General features: G+C 53.2%; 1 protein-coding gene across 1 annotated transcript in view; it reads right to left on the minus strand.

The window, feature by feature from the left end:
- Positions 1–50: 50 nt before the first annotated feature.
- BIN3 (bridging integrator 3) overlaps positions 51–24,213 on the minus strand; it is a 50,686-nt gene continuing 26,523 nt past the window's right edge. Inside the window, exons 2-9 of the mRNA XM_068974304.1 lie at positions 22,926–22,974; positions 16,578–16,618; positions 16,117–16,178; positions 13,386–13,522; positions 12,680–12,720; positions 3,448–3,589; positions 3,123–3,257; positions 51–768 (exon numbers count right to left, since the gene is read on the minus strand). Coding sequence (XP_068830405.1) covers positions 622–768; positions 3,123–3,257; positions 3,448–3,589; positions 12,680–12,720; positions 13,386–13,522; positions 16,117–16,178; positions 16,578–16,618; positions 22,926–22,974 — 754 coding nt within the window. The 3' untranslated portion in view covers positions 51–621. The remainder of the gene's footprint in view (positions 769–3,122; positions 3,258–3,447; positions 3,590–12,679; positions 12,721–13,385; positions 13,523–16,116; positions 16,179–16,577; positions 16,619–22,925; positions 22,975–24,213) is intronic.

Below are 24,213 nucleotides of genomic sequence, written 5' to 3' on the forward strand. Positions count from 1 at the left end.
TTCCAAATAACCAGGTGAGACATACACCCACTATTCTTGCTCTGAGGCCCATGACTGTCGGTGACGTTTAGTGTGGTAGGATATTTACACACGTTGAGTCCCAGCTTCTAAGGAAGCTGTAGGACTAGGGGTCTCCCCTGCAGGTGACCCAAGGCTACAAGTGGGCTGAGCCTGAGTGCTGGGAGACACTCCAGGGCAGTGTCGCAGTCTCTCCCAGAAAAGGTGAGTCTGAGGTGAAAAGGCAGCGTAGGCGGGGGACTCCCAGGGGAGCCCTTCGGGAGGTAGATGTGGTCCCAATTGTAGCCAGGCAGAGACTTCTAGGGAGCTGACAGTCCAGGCTCTGGCCCGAGGCCAGGAGGCACTTTGGACGGTTCTTCAGGAACAGACAGTCTACACTGCTTACCTGTTTGCCGGTTTCTGCTATGGTGGGGTAGAGACACAGTAGCCTGCTAGGGCTCTTGGTGTCAGGCTTTCCCAGGGGCTGGGGAGGGGGAGCCACCGCTGTCCCCGTACTTCTCCCAGGGAGGGGCCCTTTGCTGGCTGATGCCCGAGCTTTTGAGCTTTTGAAAAGGGCAGATGAGGGAGGCTGGCTTGTGTTCCAGAGTCTTCCCCAGGCCAGGCTCAGTCATCGGCCACAATGGAGAGGGCTCGGAGCTCGCTCAGCCTGGCCTCGTTCTCCCGCTCCCGCTGCTCGTCAGGGCAGCCGGGCTGGTCAAGCTGCTGGGTCAAGTCTCCAAAGATCTTGTGCATTTCTGAGTAGTACACGACCTGGGGATGGTAAGAGGAGAGGTCTGCAGGTGCTATGCTCAGGACACGGGGCCCCAAAGCACTGCACCCCTGGGATGGTGGGCAGAGAAGTTGGAGCCTATGGGCTGGCCCCCTGCTGTTCCATCACCTCCCCTCCACCACCGCCCTTCCCCTTGGACTGCAGGACAACCACGGCCCTGAGCCCTTCAGGAACGTTTGCTGCCCATTGCCTGGGTGCAGAGGGGAGTGACAGGTCCTTGGTGAGGTGGAGGCTTGAGCTCTCCAGGCAGCTGAGGGGAGAGGGGTGGGGGGAGTGGGTGGACCCTTGGATCCTGGGGGTGGGCCTAGGGAGTCAGGCACTTGAGGGGCTACCTGCTTTATGGAAGCCAGGAGAAGCTCTTGGCCATGGGGGAGAGGTCAAGGCAGCTCCCAGAGCCCTGGGACAGTCTTAGAGGTCAAGGTGAGAGGGGACACACCTTCCCAGCCCTGACCACCACCTCAGCTGCAGACCCAGGAAAGCCAAGCCAGAGACCAGGATTGTTCTGTGTCTCCTGCACAGACACCAGAGTAGGAAGGTGGCCTGCAGGAAGGATGTGGGGGCAGCAGGCTGAGGAGTGAGGACCATTAGCCAGGGGCCCCTTCTGCCTCAGCCTCCACCTCACAACAAAATGAAAGCATGGGCTTTCAAGAAAATGTTCGATACTGCTTGAGCACCCTGAAATTTTACCAGCTCCAGCTCCAAGCTGTCTCTGGGGAGGAGGAACTCTCCTTTTCCTGAGGCTTGCAGTGCTACTAGGGGCAAGGCCAGGTCACGTCGCCTTCCACACTCCCAGAGCTGGGTCTCCACTGGCTGAGGGGTAGTTGAATCAAGGTCTCCAAATCCTGTGTCACCCAAGGGGCTGGGGCCTGGGCTGGGGTGGTGAGGATGGATGGCTCCCTCCCCCAGCTCCCTGCCCCGAGCCGCACTGCGCAGGCTGAGTCACTCGGAATGCTCACTTCTGTGACTAATGACAGCAGCAGCCGCGGGAGGGGGAGGCTGGCGCTGACGAGGCAGTAAACAACCCCTCACCACCCTGCTGCCTAGTTACAGAGCACCCAGAGCTCCCTGCCTGGGCACTTGGTTTTCCTCCTGCACACAATGCAGGGTGGAGGGGCCATGCTGGGGGCCTGGGAGCATGGCACAGGAGAGGGAAGGCTAGGGCCTCCTCAAACCATTGCCCTTTGGCCCAAGGAGAAGCCCCTGGAAGCAAGCCTGCATGCACCTCCAAGGGCAGGGCCACCCCCACGCACTCAGCTCTCTGCTTCACTTTCCCTGCACCCCCGGGGCTCTGGTCACTAATGTTAATCCTGCTCAGGGCTCCGGATCCCATGATTCCCATGGGTTCTGGGGTTCTCCCAAGATAGGCTGGGAGAGAGAAACCTGGCTTTTCCTCAGTCTGCAACTGTGGACGCTGCAAGAACGAGTGTGTCCACTAGAGGGCGCCAGACACCCAGGCCAGGAGCTGAGGAGCTGAGGTTGGAGGCGGAGGGGGACATGCTGAGCCTTTAGCTTTGTTACCTGGTGGGAAATCGGCAGAATGCTGACTACCTGCTGTCACCTTATGGGGGGAGTGGGAGGAGGCGGTGGGGTGTCCCACATATAGAAAACCTTTTGGTTTTGGCACCTCAACCTTTTCCCGCTAACTGCTTGAAGAATGTGGGGCAGAGGAGGGCAGGAGCAACTCTGTCTTTACACCCTTGAGTGGCAGGAGGCATGGTTCCTAGGGCCACCTCAGTGCACCTCCACCCCAGCCCAGCCCAGTGAGCCTTCCTTTCCACTGAAAGTGGTGCCCCAGAGGGAGTGCTGAGCATGGTTCTCTCCAGGGTTTAGGGATCCTGCCCAGGGCTGCTAAAGGTCAAGACACTCCCTGGTCTTCCACCGAAAGGGCTAATCAGGGAAGGGCAGGGGTGCAGGGTCTGTAGGAAAAGGCCTCTGTTCTTGACCTGAGCCCACCAGGCAAGGTACCTGCCCATCAGGGTGAGGCACCGTAGGTGCGGCCTGGTTTCTTCCTGCCCTTGTGGTTGAGCGGGAGTGGGGAGAACTTGAGGGAAGGACTCATGGATAAGGTGGACCTTGTCCCAAGGCTGGGATTAACCACAGAGCAACAGAGCAACCGAACAGGAATTCTAGCCAACAACCAGAGGTGCCTGGATTCCTCCCCTCAGGCAGTGCTGGGGAGTTGATGGGGAGGGCGGGGGTGGTGGGAGAAAGTGGCTAAGCCCACTTCAAGTGTGTGTGGTGGGGCTGGGCTGGTCCGAAGCCCACGGCCGCCTCCCCACCAAGGGAAGCAGTGCTGGGCCATCCTCCAGGGCAGGAGGGGTGGCAGCCGCCTCACCTGTGCTCTGATCAGGGACTCAAAGCTGGGCTGGAAGTAGTCCAGTCGGCTGCTGTAGAAGCGCGGCATCTCATCCAGGAGCTGCTTGTTCTTGGCCTCAAAGTCATCCCGCACTGGCCTAAGCTCTTCTCGGGCCTGGGGAGCAACACGCTGGGTGTCACGGCTCACCCAGAACCCTGACTGGGGCAAGATATGTGTGTGGGGGCGGTGGGGGCGGAGGGTGGAAGTGTCAGGACATCTGGTGTCTCGGCCCCTTGGTGAAGGAGGAACTTGCCGTGTGGGACCACACGGCTTTCGGTCCACCCCCAGCACTTCCTCCTGGTACCTGGTGGAGTTTGGCCAGCACCGGTCCCGTCTTCTCCTTCTCCTCATACTTCTCCACCTTGGCTTGGAGCCTTCTGTAGTCCTGCAAGGCCTGCTCCCGCCGTTTCACTGCCATATTGAGACTTGGGAACACACTGCCGAACCTGGGAAGACAGGCCCCTTCTTAGAGCTGCAGGCTGGCAGTTCATCGCTCATTCAGAAACACATACTGAGTGTCTATCAAGGACCAGGCTTCATTCTAGATCTTGGGGATCTTACTATGGATGAGACAGATGTGGCCCTGGCTTCAGTGCGGTACATGCTGAGAATATCACCGTGGGGTAAGGTCGGGGGAAGAAAGACAGGGTGAAGGGCCTCTCCATGGCCCCTAAGGAGACTCAGGGGGTCGTGAATGCAAGATGCCAAGGATGTGGCCACTGCCTTTTAGCCCCCACCTTGTATGACTCCACACATTTCAGAGTATGGAGGAGCTGAAGACTCCTTGGAGTTTTTTTTTTTTTTTTTTGACTTGGTACAAAATGATTCAGCTTCTATTAATTAGCATCATGCCTCTGAGAAGAAACAAAAGACAGACGAGCTAGCAGAACCAGGAGAGCTCCCTAGACAATCATGTAGGGACAGGGGTAGACAGGGCTCAGGAAGCCATTTGAGCAAATGGAGACACACCCTTCACGATTGGGCCTGGATCCAAGGGTGCTCCAGGAGCTGGGCCAAGGGCAGCCACGCTGAGGGCTGGTGTCAGAAAAGCCTGGAGATCAAGCTTCTGTCCAACATCTTCCTTTAAAAAAGTGCAAGAGCTGAGACCAGAGAGATGACATGAATTGTCTAAGGTCACAGTTAGGTAGTGCGGGCCCAGCAGAGGTTCACTCCAGGGTCCCAGCTCTCCATCTGGCACCTCCCCACCGCCTCACACTGCCATGAGGTGCAACCATGCCTGCGCCCACATCACTCAGCCATTAAAGAAGAATGAAGTGATGCCAGCTGCAGCAAAACTGATGGACCTAGAGATGACGATGCTAAATCAGACGGAGAAAGACAAGTATCGTATTGTATTGTTCATACATAGACTCTAAAACACGACACGCATGAACAAAACAGAAACAGATTCGTAGACGTAGAAAACAAACTGATAGCTACCAAACGGCAAGAGCTGTCAGTCACTAAGTCGTGTCTGACTCTGCGACCCCGTGGAGTGCAGTTTATCAGGTTTCCCTGTCCTTCACTATCTCCCAAATTTTGATCAAACTCATGTCCATTGATGAAGGGGAGGGGTAAATTAGGAGTTTGGGATTAGCCAGATACACACTGCTATATATAAAATAGATGACCAAGGATTTACTGCAAAGTAGTTGTTGTTTGGTCACTAAGTTGTGTTGCACTCTTTGCAACCCCATGGACTGACTGTAGCCTGCCAGGTTCCTTTGTCCATGGTATTCTCCAGGCAAGAATAATGGAGTGGGTTGCCACTTCCTTCTCCAGGGATTATCTGGACCCAGGGATCAAACCTGCATCTCCTGAATTGGCAGGTGGATTCTTTACCACTGAGCCACCTGGGAAGCCCTTAGTGCATAGCATAGGGAACTATATTCAATATCTTGTAATAACCTATAATGGAAAACAATCTGAGGAAAACAATCTGAAAAAGAATGTTTATAAAACACACATACACACACACACATACATATATAACTGAATGGAGAATTCCCTGGTGGTCCAGTGGTTAGCACTCTGTCTGCACTCTCACTGTCAAGAACACAGGTTCAACCCCTGATTGGGAAACTAAAATCCCACAAGCCACACGGCATAGCCAAAAAATAAAAACAAAAAACAGAATCACTCTGATGATGTACACCTGAAACTAACATAACCTTGTAAATCAACTATATTCCAATAAAACAACAACAACCTACTCCTGCCCTTTTCTACCAGTTCCACCAGAAACGCAAGAATCCGCATGTTCTGCTGTTGAAATGGCCAAACTGTCAGACCAAATGTTTGAGAAAAATGACTCAAGGAGCTCTGCCCCACCAGGACTAAAGCAACCACAGGGAAATGCTCTAGCAGCTGGTCAGAAAGAGCAGCAGCAGAGGCATGGCTGGCCGCCGTAGGCACAGTCTTTGTGATGAAGGTCCTCTTTGACTGGGAAGGGCAACCTAGTCTTGAGACGAACCCAGGGCAGGACCACGTCCATGCTGCGTTCTCCTCGACTAATGAGCGTGGGAGGAGGCCGGGCAAAGCCATGAGTGGGTTTTCTGGAACTGGACAGAAAAAGGGTGGTTTGAACACTAAGCCTGAGTAGCTGGTGGAGATGCCACCTCCAGCTGAGAAGATGATGGCCCAGCGGTTATTCTATGGCTGACAAGCATGAAGAGGGAGGCTCAGAAAATAGAAGTTGGGGCAGGAAAAAGACTCAACAAATCAAGAGTGCAGTGACCTAAGAGTAGCGACCACTTCTGCCAGAGAACAGAGGACAGAAGCCTGACTGGAGCATAATGTCCCAAACAAAGCTATGGACCCAGGCAGTAAACTCGGATGAAACAAACAGGCCACTGAAGAGGATCCTTCTAACTGCCTGTGTGTCTGTAATGGGCTCACTGTGTAGCTGGAGATGCGAATGTGGGCCAGAGCAGCCACCCATCTCAGAATCCTTAGTCACGGGCCCCTGTACACTGTAATCAAACCAATACCCGAAGGACTGCTCTGCTGGGCAGAAGACTCAGGCCTACTCGGTGCTGGGCAAACTGGAGCAGATGGCCACCTCCACGACACATGGTCCCCCAGGTAGGGCTGGACACCTAGGTGGCTGAGACCCACCAGAGAAGATGGGACTCATTTCACCTCTTTGGCCTCAGGCAGTGCTACATGGGGGTCTCAGGTGCTAGGGGAGCCCCTGTCCTTCCACCCAAACTGGACATGGAACACCAGCAGCTGCCCTGACTCTCTCATTAGCAACACCCCTGCCTGGCATCCCCAGTGTCCCGGCCTCTGCTCCATCTCTTTGGCTGCCCGCGAGGTGGTGGGTGGGGGCAGGCACAGAGATAGGACAAGGACCAGGCAGGCAGAGAGTGGCAGACAGTTTCCTCGTCTTTGTCAAGGTGCTGTCACCTCAGCTCCTGTCCTTAGGAAGGAGGGTGCCATGACAAGGAAGCAGCGTGTGGGGGTAGATGTACAGCTCTGGACGGGCCACCATCCCACGGTCGGTCAAGCAGCTCTCACTACTCTGGCCCCGGCAGCACCTGAACCACACACAGCTCATAACCTCTCTTTCCCTGGTGGTCAACCAGGTTGTAAGGCCAAGGTCAGATACACTTTGGAAGAATGATTCAGCACGGGAACTGGGCTAGCCTACACAGGAAGTGTGTGGAAGAGGAGATAGCAAGAATGAGCATCGACATTTTAGGAATCAGTGAATTAAAACTGGACTGGAATGGGTGAATTTAATTCAGATGACCATGACATCTACTACTGTGGGCAAGAAGCCCTTAGAAGAAATGCAGTAGCTCTCATATTCAAGCAAGAGTCCGGAATGCAGTACTTGGGTGCAGTCTCAAACACGACAGAATGATCTCTGTTCGTTTCCAAGGCTAACCATTAAATATCACAGTAATCCAAGTCTATGCCCCAATCACTAATGCTGAAGAAGCTGAAGTTGAATGGTTCTATGATGACCTACAAGACCTTCTAGAACTAACACTAAAAAGAGATGTCGTTTACATCATAGGGGACTGGAATGCAAAAGTAGGAAGTCAAGAGATACCTGGAGTAACAGGCAAGTTTGGCCTTGGAGTACAGAGTGAAGTAGGGCAAAGGCTAACAGAGTTTTGCCCAGAGAACACAATGGCCAGAGCAAACACCCTCTTCCAACAACACAAGAAACGACTCTACACATGGACATCACCAGATGGTCAATACCAAAATCAGATTGATTATATTCTTTGCAGCTGAAGATGGAGAAGCTTTATACAGTCAGCAAAACCAAGACTGGGAGCTAACTGTGGCTCACATCATGAATTCCTTATTGCAAAATTCAGACTTAAATTGAAGAAAGAAGGGAAAACCACTAGACAATTCAGGTATGACCTAAATTAAATCCGTTATGATTATACAGTGGAAGTGACAAATAGATTCAAGGGATTAGATCTGATAGAGCTCCAAAGAACTATGGACAGAGGTTCATGACACTGTACAGGAGGCAGTGATCAAGACCATCCCCAAGAAAAAGAAATGCAAAAAGGCAAAATGGTTGTCTGAAGAGCCCTGAGAAAAGAGGAGAAGCTAAAGGCAAAGGAGAAAAGGAAAGAAATATCCATCTGAATGCAGAGCTCCCAAGAATAGTAAGAAGAGATAAGAAAGCCTTCCTCAGTGATCAATGCAAAGAAACAGAAGAAAACAATAGAATGGGAAATCTAGAGATCTCGTCAAGAAAATTAGAGATACCAAGGGAACATTTCATGCAAAGATGGGTATGGACCTAACAGAAACAAGAAGATATTAAGAAGAGGTGGCAAGAATACATAGAAGAACTGTACAAAAAAGATCTTCATGACTCAGATAATCATGTTACTATCATTCACCTAGAGCCAGACATCCTGGAATGCAAAGTCAAAACAAAGCTAGTGGAGGTGATGGAATTCCAGCTGAGCTATTTCAAATCCTAAAAGAAGATCCTGTGAAAGTGCTGCATTCCATATGCCAGCAAATTTGGAAAACTCAGCAGTGGCCACAGGACTGGAAAAGGTCAGTTTTCATTCCAATCCCAAAGAAAGGCAATGCCAAAGAATGCTCCAACTACCGCACAATTGCACTCATCTCACATGCCGGCAAAGTAATGCTCGTAATTCTCCAAGCCAGGCTTCAACAGTACATGAACTGAGAACTTACAGATGTTCAAGCTGAGTTTAGAAAAGGCAGAGGAACCAGAGATCAAATTGCCAACATCTGCAGGACCATCGAAAAAGCAAGAGAGTTCCAGAAAAACATCTACTTCTGCTTTATTGACTATGCCAAAGCCTTTGACTATGTGGATCACTACAAACTGTGGAGAATTCTTCAAGAGATGGGAATATCAGACCACCTGACCTGCCCCTGAGAAATCTGTATGCAGGCCAAGAAGCAACAGTTAGAACCGGACATGGAACAATGGACTGGTTCAAAATTGGGAAAGGAGTATGTCAAGGCTATATATTGTCACCTGCTTTTTTAACTTATATGCAGAGTACATCACGAGAATCGCTGGACTGGATGAAGCACAAGCTGGAATCAAGACTGCTGGGAGAAATATCAACAACCTCAGATGTGCAGATGACACCACCCTTATGGCAGAAAGCAAAGAGGAACTGAAGAGCCGCTTGATGAAACTGAAAGAGGAGAGTAAAAAAGCTGGCTTAAAACTCAACATTCAAAAAACGAAGAAGATGGCATTCGGTACCATCACCTCAATGCAAACAGATGGAGAAACAATGGAAACAATCATAGACTTCATTTTCTTGAGCTCCAAAATCATTGCAGATGGGGATTGCAGCCATGAAATTAAAAGAACTCTTGCTCCCTGGAAGAAAAGCTATGACAAACCTAGACAGCATATTAAAAAGCAGAGATATTACTTTGCTAACAAAGGTTCATCTAGTCAAAGTTATGGTTTTTCCAGTGGTCATGTATGGATGTGAGAGTTGGACTATAAAGAAAGCGGAGTGTCGAAGAAATGATCCTTCTGAACTGTGATGCTGAAGAAGACTCTTGAGAGTCCCTTGGATTGCAAGGAGATCAAACCAGTCAATCCTAAAGGAAATCAGTCCTGAATATTCATTGGAAGGACTGATGCTGAAGCTGAAACTCTAATACTTTGGCCACCTGATACAAATAACTGACTCACTGGAAAAGACCCAGATGCTGAGAAAGACTGAAGGTGGGAGGAGAAGGGGATGACAGAGGATGAGATGGTTGGATGGCATCACTGACTCAGTGGACTTGAGTTTGAGCAAGCTCTGGGAGTTGGTGATAGACAGGGAAGGCTGGAGTGCTGCAGTCCATGGGGCTGCAAAGAGTTGGATGCAACTGAGTGACTGAGCTGAACTGAACACAGGAAGTAGGAATCCAACCCTAGGTTGGGCAGGTCCTGAGCTGAGGCAGGGAGGAATGGATCCAGGGCAGATTTCCAGGCAACTTCAGGGGATGAGTGTGCTCACAGGAGGCTAGCTTCAGCCTCGTGGAAGCGAGACCACTTGTCCTCTTGTGGGGAGCAGCAGCAGCTCTGTGAGACCCTCCAGGAAAATGGTCTCTTCAACTACACTAACTCCTGTCTCCCACCAGAGCACCCCACAGTCAAACCAGAGACCGAGGAGGGCTGCTCCGCTCACTCCGTTTGCCACCGAGGATCATGAACCACTTACTACCTGGGTGGCTTTGGGCCCTGGACTTCAGGACCCCCTAGGGGCTGGGGTTATGCCCTTCCCATATGCAAGCAGGGAAACTGAGGTGGGGCAGGGGAGGTCAGGCAGTGTAATCCGAAGTAGCTGACAAAGGGTGGGGGTGATCAGGACCCTGTAATCCCTGGCTCCTGTCACTGTCTCACTGAAGCCCCGCCTCATTTTCTCCTCAGAAGTTACAGAAAGAACTCTGTCAGCTCCACGTACTCGAGAGTATAAATACCACAGTGCCGACCCCGCTCCTCGTCTAGGGTGTATAAATGCCACCTCTACCTTCACGTCGGGGCAGGGACATGGGAGGGAGGTTAGGACAAGCACAGGCTAGTCCCCAGGGCCTGAGCCTCTCCCAGACATGGCCCTGGGACCCTACAGGGCACCTTCGGAATTGACCTGACAAGGACAGGCAGCTCAGCTTTCCCTGGGGACCGAGTTTGCACTGTGACTGGGTGGCCATGAAGAAGCAAGGCTGAGGGCTCAGAACATCTCTGCTCAGTGCCGGGAGTCCCCTGAAAATTACTGGTGAGGGGGACACGGGGTCCCTGGTCCAGGACCCCAGGAGTGTCTCTGCCCTCCATGCACAGTGACTCCAGCCCATGACGGCTCCTTCACCCACTCAGGAAGGTGATGATGGGCTTGGTCATGTCGAGAGTTTAGCCCTGCTCCCCTTCCACAGACAGGAGACAAGCCTGGCCTGTCCACGGCTCTTCCTGCTCCACTGCACTGCCCCGCCTTGGCAGTTGTCACTGTACCATTTTTTGGGAATGCCACAGGGCTTCCTCACTACATCCCAAGCTCCTAGAGACTGAATCGCATCTACCCACGGAGAAGCGAGAGCGGGGCTGGGCCTACCCCGGGCGCTCGCTGAAGCTCTGTCCGTTTCTCGCCCATCCCGAGTGGGGAACAGCAAATGCCTCCCGGGGTGCGCACTGGGAGAAGAGGCAGCGGGAGGCGGAGGGAAGGGAGGCCGGCTGGGAGGTGGGCTGGGGGCAGCCGGCCCTGGTGGGGAATGCCTGCCATTCCTCAACCTGTGCCCACACAGCCGGGATCTTCCGCCCACCAGGAAAGGGAAATTGAAAGCGTCCCCATCCGACCATGTGAACGCGGCCCAGAGGCTGGGATTAGAGGCCGAGCCCCCCAGGGGAGGCTGGGGGCGGTGGGGAGGCCATGTGGCAATGTTCCTCATCAGAGGACAGGAAAGCTGCAGTTTCCTGTTTCCGGTGCTGGGGTCCCTGGGAGCTTCTCGCCTGACAAGAGGCGGCAACAGGCAGTGCCGGGTTTACGTGGTTGGAGGGGATCGCATGTCGGCCACGGGATGCATAGAAGCCAGGCAGGCAGGCGGGCAGGCCAGGGGGCTCAGGCAGAGGTCAGCGGATCTGCTGCGGAGATAGTGGCCGCCCCCTCGGCTGGCCACTCACCCACCTTCCTGGCAGGTGGTGGGCTGCTGGAGTGGTGGGAAGCAGCCGGGATCTCTCTCCAGTTGGCTCTAGAAGCCAGGCATCAAATTTCAAGGCCGCCTCGGTGGTGGTGAAATTGAGGCGGGAGTCAGTCCCCCAGTTCTCCAGGCTGGTGTCCCCTGCCTCACCCTGCCAGCCTGGGTGTCCATAGCAGTCTCTGTGACAGCCCCCGGGACCGCAGTGGGCAGGGTCTGCTCGGCCCGAGGTCCTTCCCACCCAGCTCTGAACCCTCACACCTGGAGACTGACTCAGAGAGCCATCAGCAGTGGAGCTCTGATACCTCCCTCCTGAACTGCTTCCCTCCAGCACCCAGCTCCTTGGGTGACCCTGCCACCTAGCCGCGGGCAGGGGCTGGGGGCAGGGGCCCAGGGCAGGAGTGGGGAGAAATCCCTACAGGCCAAGGTCCTTCTCCCTCCGTGGCTGAGCCTCTAGACGGCCCGGCTTAGAAGGAGCTCTCCCTAATCCCACCCCTTGGACCCGAACAGGGAACAAGAGCTCAACAACCCCAACGCCAGGGGCTGGAGGATCAAAAACCTGCGCTCTTCATCTCCCTCCGGGCCCTGATCCAGGCCTAATGGTAATTAGCGCAGCCTCATTACCCAGCCCTGGTGAGGCAACTGCCAGGGACCACCACGGAAGAGGTAATAAAGAGCAGCTGCTGGGCTGGCGCGGGAGCCTTTCTAGGTCAGAGCTGGGCTGGGAGAGGCCAGGGAGGAAGATGAAGTGATTCGGGAGCTTCAAGGCGATGTTCCTGCCTGTCCTCCCCACCGCCGTCCCACTCCCCCCACCTCAGGGGACCCAGGGAATAGGCCCGTCTGATCGCTGACCAGAGCCTGCCAGACTGAAGTTCAGCCTCACAGAAGAATTTCTGACCCTGACAGGTCACGAGTTGGGGGACCTTCCCAGGCGGCTCTGCCCCTCCCTGTGTGTGGCCACCCCCACATTTTAAAAGCCGGGTGCTGTAGGCAGCTGCTCTCCCAGCCCGGGTGAGATGAAAGGCCTCGCTCATCTCCGCTGAGGGCTGGCCAAGATCTCTGCTAGCTTAACCCCACAAGCTCTGGTCCATCAGGAACAAAGGGACAACAACGTGGAAAGACCGTGGGGGCGCCAGCCGGCTGCTGCGGAGGGTCAGGTGGGCCCTGCCGTCACTGAGCACTCCCGGCCAGGTGGGGTGCTCTGGAGCCACCCCGAGTGTCAACCCCAAGGCAGGCCACTGGTGTCCCCTGGAACTTCCTGTCTGCCCAGTGACTCTGGGGACAGGTTAACAGAAATGATATTCAGTTCCCAAGTGGCTGGCTCAACTACCTTTTCAGTACATGCCCTGAGGGCTATGGACCCCACGACTTTTACTCACTTTTTTAAGGGTTCAATCACAGTCTTCTGTATCTGGTTCACCTGTTGAAAGAAAAACCAGATGGTGTCAAGACTTGGGGGAGGCCAGTCTTCCCCAAAGGGGAGAAGAGAAAGGAAACGGGCCTGACAGGGGTACCCTGAGAGCTCCCGGCAGGGAGGGGCACCCCTAACTGCTGAAGGAGCGAGGCAGAGACGACGAGCAGGCAGCCTGGAGGGCGACCAGAGGCACTGGTCCTGTCCCATGGCAGTTCTCATCCTGTGGACCAGGGTCTGGAAGACCAAATGTGGCCGTGTCTGGTGAGGAGGCTGGGTGGCTAGCCACAGCGAGGCTGAGGGGATACGGGTGCAGGTGGGCGGAGCTGGCCTGAATCTCCTTTGTGGCCTCACGGTGAGTGACGTGAGCTCACGGGAGCCGTGGCAAGCACCCACTGCAGGGGCACAGTGGCCAGGAGAGAGCTCACAGGGCCGGGACACTGAGGCGCCCAGAAAGAAGACTGAGCCTCCGCAAAGACTCCATGTAGCACTTCTCCCAGAGAGAAGCCTTGAGAAGGGGGAAGACCAACACCTCAGCCACCCTGGAAATTCCCCAGTGGTCCAGTGCTTAAAGACTGCACTTCCACTGAAGGGGGAACAGGTTCGATTCCTGGTTGGGGAACTAAGATTCCTCAGGCCGTGGAATGTGGGGGGTGGGCAGAGACCCCAGTCACCTTTTCCTGGTTGAAGGCATCCATCCGCTTCATGGCCGTGTCCAGGGCGGTCACCATGTTCAGAAAGTCCTGGTCTTGCTCGCAGAGGGGGTTGGAGAGCAAGTCCAAGGATATCTTCACAGCGGATTTAGACATGGCTTTTTAAGAGAACAAAGTTCAGTGAACTGACGACAGGACAGGCTTCAAGGTCTTGTCTGCAGGCTCCCTGTCCTTCCTGGGGCCAGAGTCTTGCACCTGGATGACCTCTACCCACGGCCACAGGCCGTCAAAACCACAGTTACCCCAGAGGCACCAGGCAACTGGCCTCATGGTACATAACATGTGAGCCTGACGCTGCTAACGTTCATCGAATGCTGCTTGCGGGAATTCTTCTGAGCAGATTTACCTGCTGCAACGACCTATTTTCCAAACTCTAGATTCTAACAATCATTTGGATGGGAAGCTGTAAGGAATACATATTTCTAGCTCTAAAGATTCATTTCAGTAAGCCTGGAATCCAGGAATATGTGTTCAAAAAAATCTCAAAGCAGTCTGGATGTGAGGCTTGTTTGGGGCTCCCTCATGGAAAGAGTAACACAGTATATACATCAGGGAAGCAAACTTACTGTACAGGGCTACAGACAAGATTTTAGACTTCCAACAACTCAACTCTGCCACAGGTGATACCCAAAGAATGGGTGTGGCTATGTTCCAATAAAACTTTATTGATATAACTTGGCAGGATTTGGTGTGGCGAGGCAACCTGTCGGCAGTATTGGAGTTCTTGGCCCTATAGACTTTTTCAGGCCTCTATTACTGGCAAACAAAATCCCAGAAGGGCCGGAAAGGCTGGAGAACGGCCTTGTTTGCCCTGTAGTGCCTGTACCAGTTTCAGGGGCTCAGGGGAAAACAAATCTTTGAACTATTTCTTACTATTTTATGTCATAACATTAAAGATGCTGTCAATTGTAAGACATGCCATTACTGTGTAAGCCATTAAGGAAAAAAAAATGCTGCCAATTAAACCAAAGCACGCTATTGTAATAAGCACCTTGATTTCTCTTGACTCTGACAGTGTGCCACAGATCCCCTCAGCCGAAGGGCGAAATATGAGAGATGACTGGAAATGTAAACCTCCCAGAGATGTTGACCCAATGGAGGGAAAAACCCTCTTAAAAAAAAAAGTAAAGCAACTTTGTAGGTTTAGGCACAAACTCATATGCACCTTGACTGGATCATGAAATGGCTGCAGACAACATCACTAAAAGATGAAAAAACCTGGACAAATCTAAAAATGTTTTTGAAAAATTTTTTCTGCTTTTTTTTTTAATAGTTGAGGAGAAAACCCCCAAAAGGCAAAGGTCAGGTGGGAAGACTTTCTTCTCAATTTTCCTTTCCCTTTCCTACAGGTGCCACATCTTCATGTGATGTCTCTTTGCTAGAACCACCTGAAGTGAATGAAAAGCAAGTATCTGCAGGGTGGCAACTGGGTTGAACTCCACTCTGAGATATGACTGGCCTGCATGAACAGAGGGGCCCCCACGCTCCACTGGAGCAGCTCACAGCCCCCACCCTAGCTCTGCAGGGTCAGAGGGCATGGCCAGACCAATACAAACCAAGAGGCCTGGTGGGCTTTGTACCTTGGTCAGCTTGAGGTCTCGGACCCCACGTGAGTCTCTAGGGCCTTAACGCAACCCGGGAGTGCCAGGGTTGATGAGGACCCAGCGGGGACTGGTCACGCCTCCTTGATCTTGTTTAGGACCCACAGCTTCGGACATGAGATCCTGTCTAGGCACCAGCTCAGGGGTCTCCAAGACCAGGAAAGGCATTATCTGATTCCCCCCGATTGTCTGGAGTAGTTTTCAAAGTGGGGTCCCTGGACCAGCAGCATCAGTGCTGCCTGGGAATTGGCTAGAAACACAGATTTTCAGGCCTTGCCCAGACCTGATGACTCAGAGCCTGGGGGTGGGCCGGGCCATCCGCACCACAGCGGGCACTCACTGCCTCTGACGCACCAGCTGCCAGGGTGTGAGGCTGCCTGGACTGGGGGACGCAGGCTTTGTGATGGGTGAGGGCACCACTGTGTCAGGAGGGCTTTCTCTGCCCAGACTCCGCTTCTGACTTGGGATGGAAGAGGTCAGGAACCTGAGGCCCCAGAGGCTGGCCGTTTATCCTGGTTTATTTGTTAAAAACCTGTGCTCTCTACAGTCAGAATCCACCTCACAGATTCCTGATGTTCTATTCCTTCCATTCACATTCTGAGGAGTATGGGGAAGCAGGAGGGAAAGGAAGCCCAGGCCGCAGCATCTCCTGCTGGGAAGACAGTAGGAGCCAACAAAGAAAGATGGGCTCCAGGTGACTCGGAACTAACCCCTACAAAACAGATAATAGATGGACTCAAACTCAGACCTGTGGCTTGCTATACACAGTGTGGAGACATCGGGAGTCAGGAGAGTGGGGGAGGTCACGGCCAGAACCTCCCTTCCCTTGGATGAGCTCTGGCAGGAGGCTCTGGGGCACAGACCCCAGAAGCTGGCCTCCACCTGTCGCTGGTGGTGGCTGCTGTTCCAGGGAAAGCAGAGAGCGGTAGCCTGCTAAGTGAAACAGGGCCTTGTGCCACTTCTCAGGGACATCTGTGGGGCGACTGCTAAGTGCACCTTCTTCAAAGCCAGCCCTACAGGGACTGAGTGAGGAGGGCGACCATCTCTGCCCTTCTCCCATCCAGGCTGAGTGCGGGGGAGGGGTCACCTACCCAGGTCGGCGTCTGTGCTCTTCCTCATGTCCTTCTGCAGCCTCTTGGTCTGCTCCTCCAGCCTGCAAGGCAGCAGTATGGGCCTGGAACCTGGCATCGCCTGGCTGCCTCTGCCCCTGTTCGCCCACCCATCTGAGCTGCACCCTATGTGGGACTCAGGGCTCCTGCCAGGAGGAGGAGGAGGAGCCTCGCTCTGCGAGGATGTTCCTACTGACCGAAGGGCCTCTACAAGCTTGGCACGAGGCCACACACCCAAAGGCTACGAGATAATGACTATTAGGTGGCCACCACTCGGCAGAATTTCTGGCCAGTAGTGGATTGAGCTGCCCTGGCTCCTGGGGTGCCGACAGGATGGATGGTCAGTGGATGAGGTGATGTGGGAAGTGAGATTGGGCAGGAGAGTCTTTCCTTTCCCGAGCAGAACCCCCTTCCCACCCACCCTTCTCGGGGCTGACACTCACTGCTGGAGTTTTCCATACTCTCGTTCAAAGTCTCTCTCCACCTGAAAAGGAAGTGATAACTCAATCACTGGAAGACTGACAGCACGTTGGAAAAAACCTGCCACCTACGAAACTCCTGGGCCGCCCTCCCAGCCACCCTTTCTGCAGAAAACAATGCCATCCAGTCCACACAAGCATCGCTCACGACACAGGAGCCTTGTGTTCTCAAATTAATTGTTTGATTTAGGGTGAAGGCCTCCCTTCCCAGACGGGCCAGCCAGGCAGGTACCAGCGGATCTCAGCTCTGTCTGCCCCCGCAGGGAGTGAGGCTGGGCTGTGCTCCCTACACCCCTCCCCTCCTCTCCCCATGGCTGGGGGAGCAGGTAAGGGGCTCAGAGTGTGACAAAAACTCCTCACCCAGGCTTGGCGGAAAGCAGGCGGGAACCAGTCCCCTCCCAACTCAGTTTCCTCACAAGTCCTGAGCCTGAGAGGTTCAGGTAGATCGTGAAAGACACAGGATCACCGCTCTGTGCGCTGGGATACTTATGCCCATCACAAATATCATTATTGACTCAGCAAGGCTATCTAAACTCTGGATGAGTTACCAGGTTTCCTCGATATTTAAACTGAGTGGGTGTGTGCCTGGACCCCAATTCCTTGGCTGACACGGCAGGTGAAGTGAGGAAAGTCACCGCACTTCTAGAGCCTGAATCTCCCCATCGGTCATGCGGGGCCCAGGCAGTGGTCTCAGTAGAGTGGCCAGTGGAGTCCCACGGGAGGACTGAGCCTTGCCTCTGCTTCGTCCTCGCCCAAGGAGGCCTAATTGCTCCCCGCACGTTCCCCGAGCCGGCTTTTCCTCCATCAGTCACATGGCAGGCAGGTGTGCTGAGGGCCCTCAACACACTGAGGTCCCTGGGACAGAGGGGTGTCGGCTGATCAAGGTCACACTGCTACTGAGCAGGAGGCCTAGGGTTTGAATACGGACAAGGCAGCCCAGCTCTCAGGTCTGTGCCCTTAACTGTTATGCTACCAAAGTGGGGAAAGCCCCAGTTGATGAACTGAGGCCATGACCTCCGAGAGGGCCTTCCTGGCTGTCACCCAGAGACTCCTGCTAGGGAGAGCCCTAAATCCTGTCACTGGCCATACAGGTTATAGGTAAGGCACGCAAACCTGTAGTTATCATCAAAGACTCATGTGCTGTTCCCTCACACTGGCCTCATGCTCCACGTCTGGATGGAGGTAAATTCAACACAGTCACAGACTGGCAGAACATTATCCAGGCCAAGGATTTCACGTGATAAGTGAGGAGCATGCTGCCAGAGGGAGTGATTTACTTCAGGACCCAGGCCTAATTTGTGGGATAGCAGGGCTAGAATGCAGACTGCTAGCTCAGGTCTTTAAAAAAAAAGAAAAGAAGAAAGAAAGAAAGAAAAACTACATTCACAGGATTTTCCTGGTGGTCCTGTGGCTAAGACTATGAACTCCCAATGCAGAGGGCCCAGGTTCAATCCCTGGTCGGGGAACTAAGACCCCATAAGCCACTTGGCACAAACAAAAAAAAACCCAAACAAACTCCCCAAACAAACAAAAAACCTCATCACTGGTGCCCCAGCAGAGTCTTCATATCTTACAGGCATTTTTTGACCAAAAAGATGTAATTGAAATGAAGGTCACCATGGCCGGAGTTTGCTCTCCTGAAGGTCAAGAGCAGACAGGGGGGGCCCTGGGAGGTGGCGGGGGGTGGGAGTGGGGGAAAGGGGAAAGGAGGCGAAGGCCTGGCTTGCAGCACGCTCTTGTGCAATCCCCAGGGTGCTGTGCGGGGTGTCAGGGAACCTGATCTCCCTGGGTGCCACTGCTGGTCCTTGCATGTAGAAGGGCTGTAGGTTTCCAACTGGCTCAGGAGAAACTTGGGGATCTTACGCTGGAAGCAGAGAGGTGCGTCGGGTGGGAACTCGGGCTCTTGCTCTACACACTGACGGCCTAAGAGAAGGTCAAGGATGCTTCACCTCCCGTCTCTGGTAGCCACCTGGGGCTACTTTCACAGCTCACTGTTCTGGAGGTCTCTGGTCCCCTGGGGAAAGATCTGAAAGGCATAGCACCCGGATTCTAGACTCTCAGACAATGGCTTAGGGGATCAAGGGACACACTGAAGTCTCATTCCAAGGTGTATCCGTGCTGAGGAAAGGAGCCAAACACAAAAGATTTGAACATCTTTGGACACCCAATGGCTTTGCCAAAAAGGCAACTGGACCCCAGTCAACAATGCAAGTGTAAACACATGTGTGCGACCGTCGGCGGGTCAGCTCTGGCTGGTGAGGTCAGCGCTGGGAGGATCAAGCACTGAGACCGCCTCGGCATTCATGGAGGCTCGGGGTGGCCAGAAGCGCCGAGTGGCTCATGGCTCATCTCCAGGGCCTGGGCCAGACTGCCGCATGGTAGGAGCTCTGTGGTTGTTAAGTGAGTATGGGGTAGAATTTCTGCCCATTCACATGCATGGGGAAGACAGGGAGGCCCATGGGCAGGGCCAGGCGCTCATCCTGGGGCTATAAGCCGAGGTGAGGAAACAGGAACCCTGGGCCAGCTGAGAAACTCCCCTTCCAGGAAGCAGCCTCTCTCAGATTTGTTACAAAGGGTCCCTTCACTTTGTATGTGGAAACAGTTCTCAAGGGAAGGATCAACCTGCTGTGACTCCCATCTACTCTGACCTTCTGGAATGCCCGCCTGCCTGGCTGGGACTCTGGGCATATGGGAGACCCAGGGAAAGCCTTGCTTTAAAGGCCAAAGTCTGGGACATCCTTGGTGGTCCAGTGGGTAAGACTCCACGTTCCAGATGCGGGAGGTCTGGGTTCAATCCCTGGTCAGGGAACTAAGATCTCATATGCTGCAACAAAGACCTGGTGTGGCCAAATAAGAAAAAAAAAAAAAAGAAGTCTTCCATCTTCCTGGCTATAGAGGGAGGTACAGTTTCTCTCCTGCACCATGACACTCCAGCTGCTTGATGGGCTGGGGCAGCGGGAGAAGACTAAGCAGAAGCTGAGGACTAGGAGGTGGGCGAGTGCCCATCCTTCCATTTCTGTCCCAGGGGTCAGCCCCTGCAGAGAACACACCCTCCCAGCCAAAGCTTTGACAATCCTGGGGTTTGTGTTAATAACCTGGGCACAGGAGAATGGGGAGGGCAAATGCACAATGTTTTCTTTGTGTCTGATGCTTGGGTGCCTCAAGCCAAGAAAACTCCTGGAACTCCCTGAAGATAACATGAGCACTTCTTCCCATGACAAGGGTGCCGCGACTTCCAATAACCCAGGCAGCCACATCTGTTCCCTCCCTGAGAGGGCCTGGAAAAACAGAGTGCGTCACCCGAGTTCGGGGGCAGCTGCCAGAGATGCTGAGACAACTGCACGGCTTGGGCCTGTGTGGGGGCCAGGAGGGGGCTGGTGAGGTGGAGGGAGACTCCAAAGAAGCAGGGTCTTGCTCCACAGATTCAGTGCCTCTGGGGAGTCGAGGAAGCAAAGGCCTCTATTCCAAGCCATGAGTTGGCTCTGATTTCCTCTTGAGAAACTGAAGGCCCAGGTGACTGGACTGGTTGGTTGCAGTGGGGAATCCAGCTGTTTGGGACAGGCTGGGTCCTTGGTGGTTTATGCAGTCACATCAGCTATCATCTCACTATGTAGTGAGTACTTGCTGAGAGCTCACTACCTGCCAGGTACTGTGTTAAGTGCTTCATCTGCTCCTCCTGTGAGATACATCACACGTCAATGACATAGGAGCTAGTAACATCCTCACTTCACCAAAGAGAAAATGAAGGATCAGAAGAGCTTCCTTGGTGGTCCAGTGGTTGAAACTCCGAACTTTCAATGCAGGAAGGGGGTGGGGTTTGATCCCTGGTTGGGGAACTAAGACCTCATATGCAGCAGGGTGGCTTGACCAAAAAAAAAAAAAAAAACCACAGAAACCCCCTGAAACGAAGGCTCAGAGAGGGTAAGGAACTTGCTGAGGCTCACAGGCAGCATGTGGCAGGGCCAGGACGGGAATCCAGACAGAGAAGCTTACAAATCCACTCAGTGCTACCCAGTCTGTCTGGAGGAGCTGATGCCAGGAGTGAGAGGACTACAATTCTGTCCCAAACACGACGGACTCTAGGAAGGGAAGAGGGAGGCCTTGGGCCCATCCACAGGCACTGAGTCTGCCATTTGCCCTTCTTCTGGGGAGTCCTGGCCATTCCCCCAAATAGAAGACCCAGAGACTTTCCAACAGTGAAGTCTGCCAAGGAAGCTAGAAACTGCATTCTCGTCTATACTTTTTCATGGAGAACAAAGCCTATTTTGATGAAGGCTGGGATGTTAGGAGACATTTTTGTTTCTTTGCTTGTTTTTTGGTAGTGAGTGCTGGGAATAAAAGACCCTTCTCGAAACCACTTCCCTTTCAGATCTGCCCTGGATTAAACTCTGGAGACTCAAAGCCACACCTTCCCACTTCCTGTGGCCAGCTGCAGCACGCCCAGATTCTCTGCGCCTCAGCCTCCACAGCTGCTCAGCCTCTGCATGGGAGGTAAGCTCTGAGTCTGCCCCTGGCCTGCCTTTGCTTGAAAAACAGGAGGGATCTTTTAATGCAGGCCCATTTCCTCCTAAGTGACCTGATGGTGGATTTCCCAAAGATGAAGCCAGTGCTCAGATGTGCTCAGAACTTCCCTTGCTGCCAAACCCAGTCCTGAGTCTTGCTGCTGCTGCTAAGTCGCTTCAGTCGTGGCCAACTCTGTGCGACCCCATGGACTGCAGCCTACCAGGCTTCTCTGTCCATGGGATTCTCCAGGCAAGAGTACTGGAGTAGGGTGCCATTGCTTTCTCTGGTCCTGAGTCCTGAGCCAAGGTTATTAAGACAAGAACTGCCAGTGGCTCGGAATGCAGTGCAGAGCCTCCAGCAGGCTGACAAGTGCTAGGCTTACAGTTATGGTCTCCCACATTAGACCCTTATGAGTCTTACTCAGATTTGTGGGTGAGGGGTTGAAGAGGCCATTCCTGACTAGAATTTCAAAATCTCAGGTCTTCACAGTCCAAGTGAGAACGTACAAAGCAATGGCAAGGGTCCTGAACACGAGTCCTAATTCCAGCTCTGTCAGAATTAGGTTTAAGACCTTAGAAAGTCACCACAACTCTACGGCCACTGGTCTCCTTATCAGGAAAACTGGAGGCTGGACTGGACAATCTCTAAGGGCACGGCATGTGGGATCTCAGTTCCCTGACCAGGGACTGAACCTGTGCCCCCTGCAGTGGAGGCAGAGTCCCAATCACTGGACCGCCAGAGAAGGCGCACAGTTCCAACTTCCTGAGAATCGAGGTTCTCCTCCTCTTCGGTTGGGATGATAAAACGGGGTAAAAACTGTGAACTTACAAGAGGGTTGTTGTCGATGAGTCACTAAGTCACGTATGACTCTTTGAGACCCCATGGACTGTAGCAAGCCAGGCTTCCCTGTCCTTCTCTATCTCCCAGAGTTTACTCAAACTCATGTCCACTCAGTCAATGATGCCATCCAACCATCTCATCCACTGCTATCCCTTTCTTCTCCTGCCCTCAGTCTTTCCCAGCATCAGGGTCTTTTCTAATGATCTGGCTCTTCATATCAGGTGGCCAGAGTATTGGAGCTTCAGCATCAATCCTTCTAATGAATATTCAGGGTTGATTTCCTTTAGGATTTACTGGTTTGATCTCCCTGCCATCCAAGGGACTCAAGAATCTTCTCCAGCACCACAGTTCAAAAGCATTAACTCTTCAGTGCTCAGCATTCTTCATGGTTCAAGTCTCACACCCGAACATGACTACTGGAAAAACCATAGCTTTGACTATATGGACCTTTGTCAGCAAAATGATGTCTCTGCTTTTTCATAGGAGGGTAGGAGTCAATCGTGCCCTTCCTCTGAGTGGCTCTGGGTCCTGCCTAGGAATGAATGTAGCAGCAGAGAGAAGGGGACCTGGGCATCCCAGGGAGGCTCCCTGGGATGTTATGCAGCTTGAGGAGGCCGGAGATATAGGTCTGGGGCACATCCCTGCTGAGTTCCATGAATGCTTTTAGTAAAGTGCAGATTGTCACAGCCAGACCCCTGTGACAGGCTGCTCAGAAGCAGCGTGTCTGTCACCTTGTGACCCACGCTTGCCACTTCCCTAAGGAGGGGGAGGGGCCCAGGCTGACCTGAGAGAATAAAGTGTCCTGGGACAGGAGGGCCCTGCAAGCCCCCACCTACGCGAGACCCTAGAGTGACGCAACTGGGAGTAATAAGACCGGCTCTGCTTCTCCATCCCATGACCCGCTGAGTCAAAGCTCCGGTTCTACACAAAGGCCACGTGCGTCTCGGAGTCAAAGAACTGGTTACTCACTGTTTTGGGGACAATCTGTTTCTTGGGCTGCCCAATCTTGAAAGGAATCCTGTGAGAGAGACAGAGAGAGATGAAGAGGGAGGTTAGGAGAAATGGGGAAGGACGTGGCTGAAAAGATTCAATGAGGTACGGCCACTTCTCCCCTGGAAGGGGTGCCTCACCTTAGGGTACTCATACCACATGACTTGGGTCGAGGACCATCAGCAGCCAGGCAGCAGTGGTCCTCCACGGACACGCAGGTGGAGATGCCCTGAGCACTACTGTCTGTTGTTTAAATACACTGCAAAGGTGAAGCCAGGAAAGGCGAGACACTGTACTACCAACAGTCACTACAAAGCTTGCATCTTGGGGAGTGGCTAGGGCAGAGACGTCACATGCTCACCTGGACAGTTCTCATCCTTGAAAACATGCCTTTAAAAAACCACCACAAAACCCGCTATCATCTCCCCCCAAATAAATAAATACATAGAAGACAAACAAAACAAAAAACCCACTCTCATCTGTAGTAGGTGCTTCCCTATTTTCTAGAGAGAGACACACTGTGGAGGGCATTTTTTTTTAACCTGATTTTTAAAAATATGTATTTATTTATATATTTGGTTGCACTGGGTCTTCGTTGCAGCATGTGGGATCTAGTTCCCTGACCAGGGGTTGAACCCAGGCCTCCTGCATTGAGAGCATGGAGTCTTAATCACTGGACCACCAGGGAAATTCTGAAACTGTGGAGAGCTTCTTGTGGGGCTGGGGAGAGAGGACAAATTGCAGGGGCATTAAGGATCAGTCAGGCTGGGTTATGTCCTGCAAGAACTGACAACATCTAAATAAAGCTAGCTTGGTGAAGAATCTGAATTCAGCTCAAGGTTGGCTCGAACTTGCTGGGAAGCTCTGCCCCTCAGGTTGTCCACCTGGAAATGGAAGACAGCTTGCCCTGATGGGAGGAAGGTCATGGTGGAAGAGTCTAACCCCACCTCCCCTCTCACGGACAGGCTGCCCTTCCCCAGGACTGTGCCAGGACTTAATCTCCTACTCTGGGAAACCAGAGGGTTAAACTGGGAGTCTACAAGTCTACAAGCTTCCTTCAGGTGCTGAAAATTCTACGATCCTATAATTCTGAGACTTCAAGAAGCCACAATGCAACCCAACAGCTACAGAAGCACAGGCTTCTCCTACCCAGGCAGGAGGGAGGGAAGCCTTCCTGGCCGGGATCAGCTCAGGGAAGAGCCCTCGGGGTGCGGGTTGGACCCCCCCCGTCAAGGCTCTCCTTCCAGGCTCAGGACCAGTGGTCCCT

The sequence above is a fragment of the Capricornis sumatraensis genome, chromosome 6 (genome assembly GCF_032405125.1).
Source record: "Capricornis sumatraensis isolate serow.1 chromosome 6, serow.2, whole genome shotgun sequence".
In the NCBI taxonomy this organism is placed as follows: domain Eukaryota; kingdom Metazoa; phylum Chordata; class Mammalia; order Artiodactyla; family Bovidae; genus Capricornis; species Capricornis sumatraensis.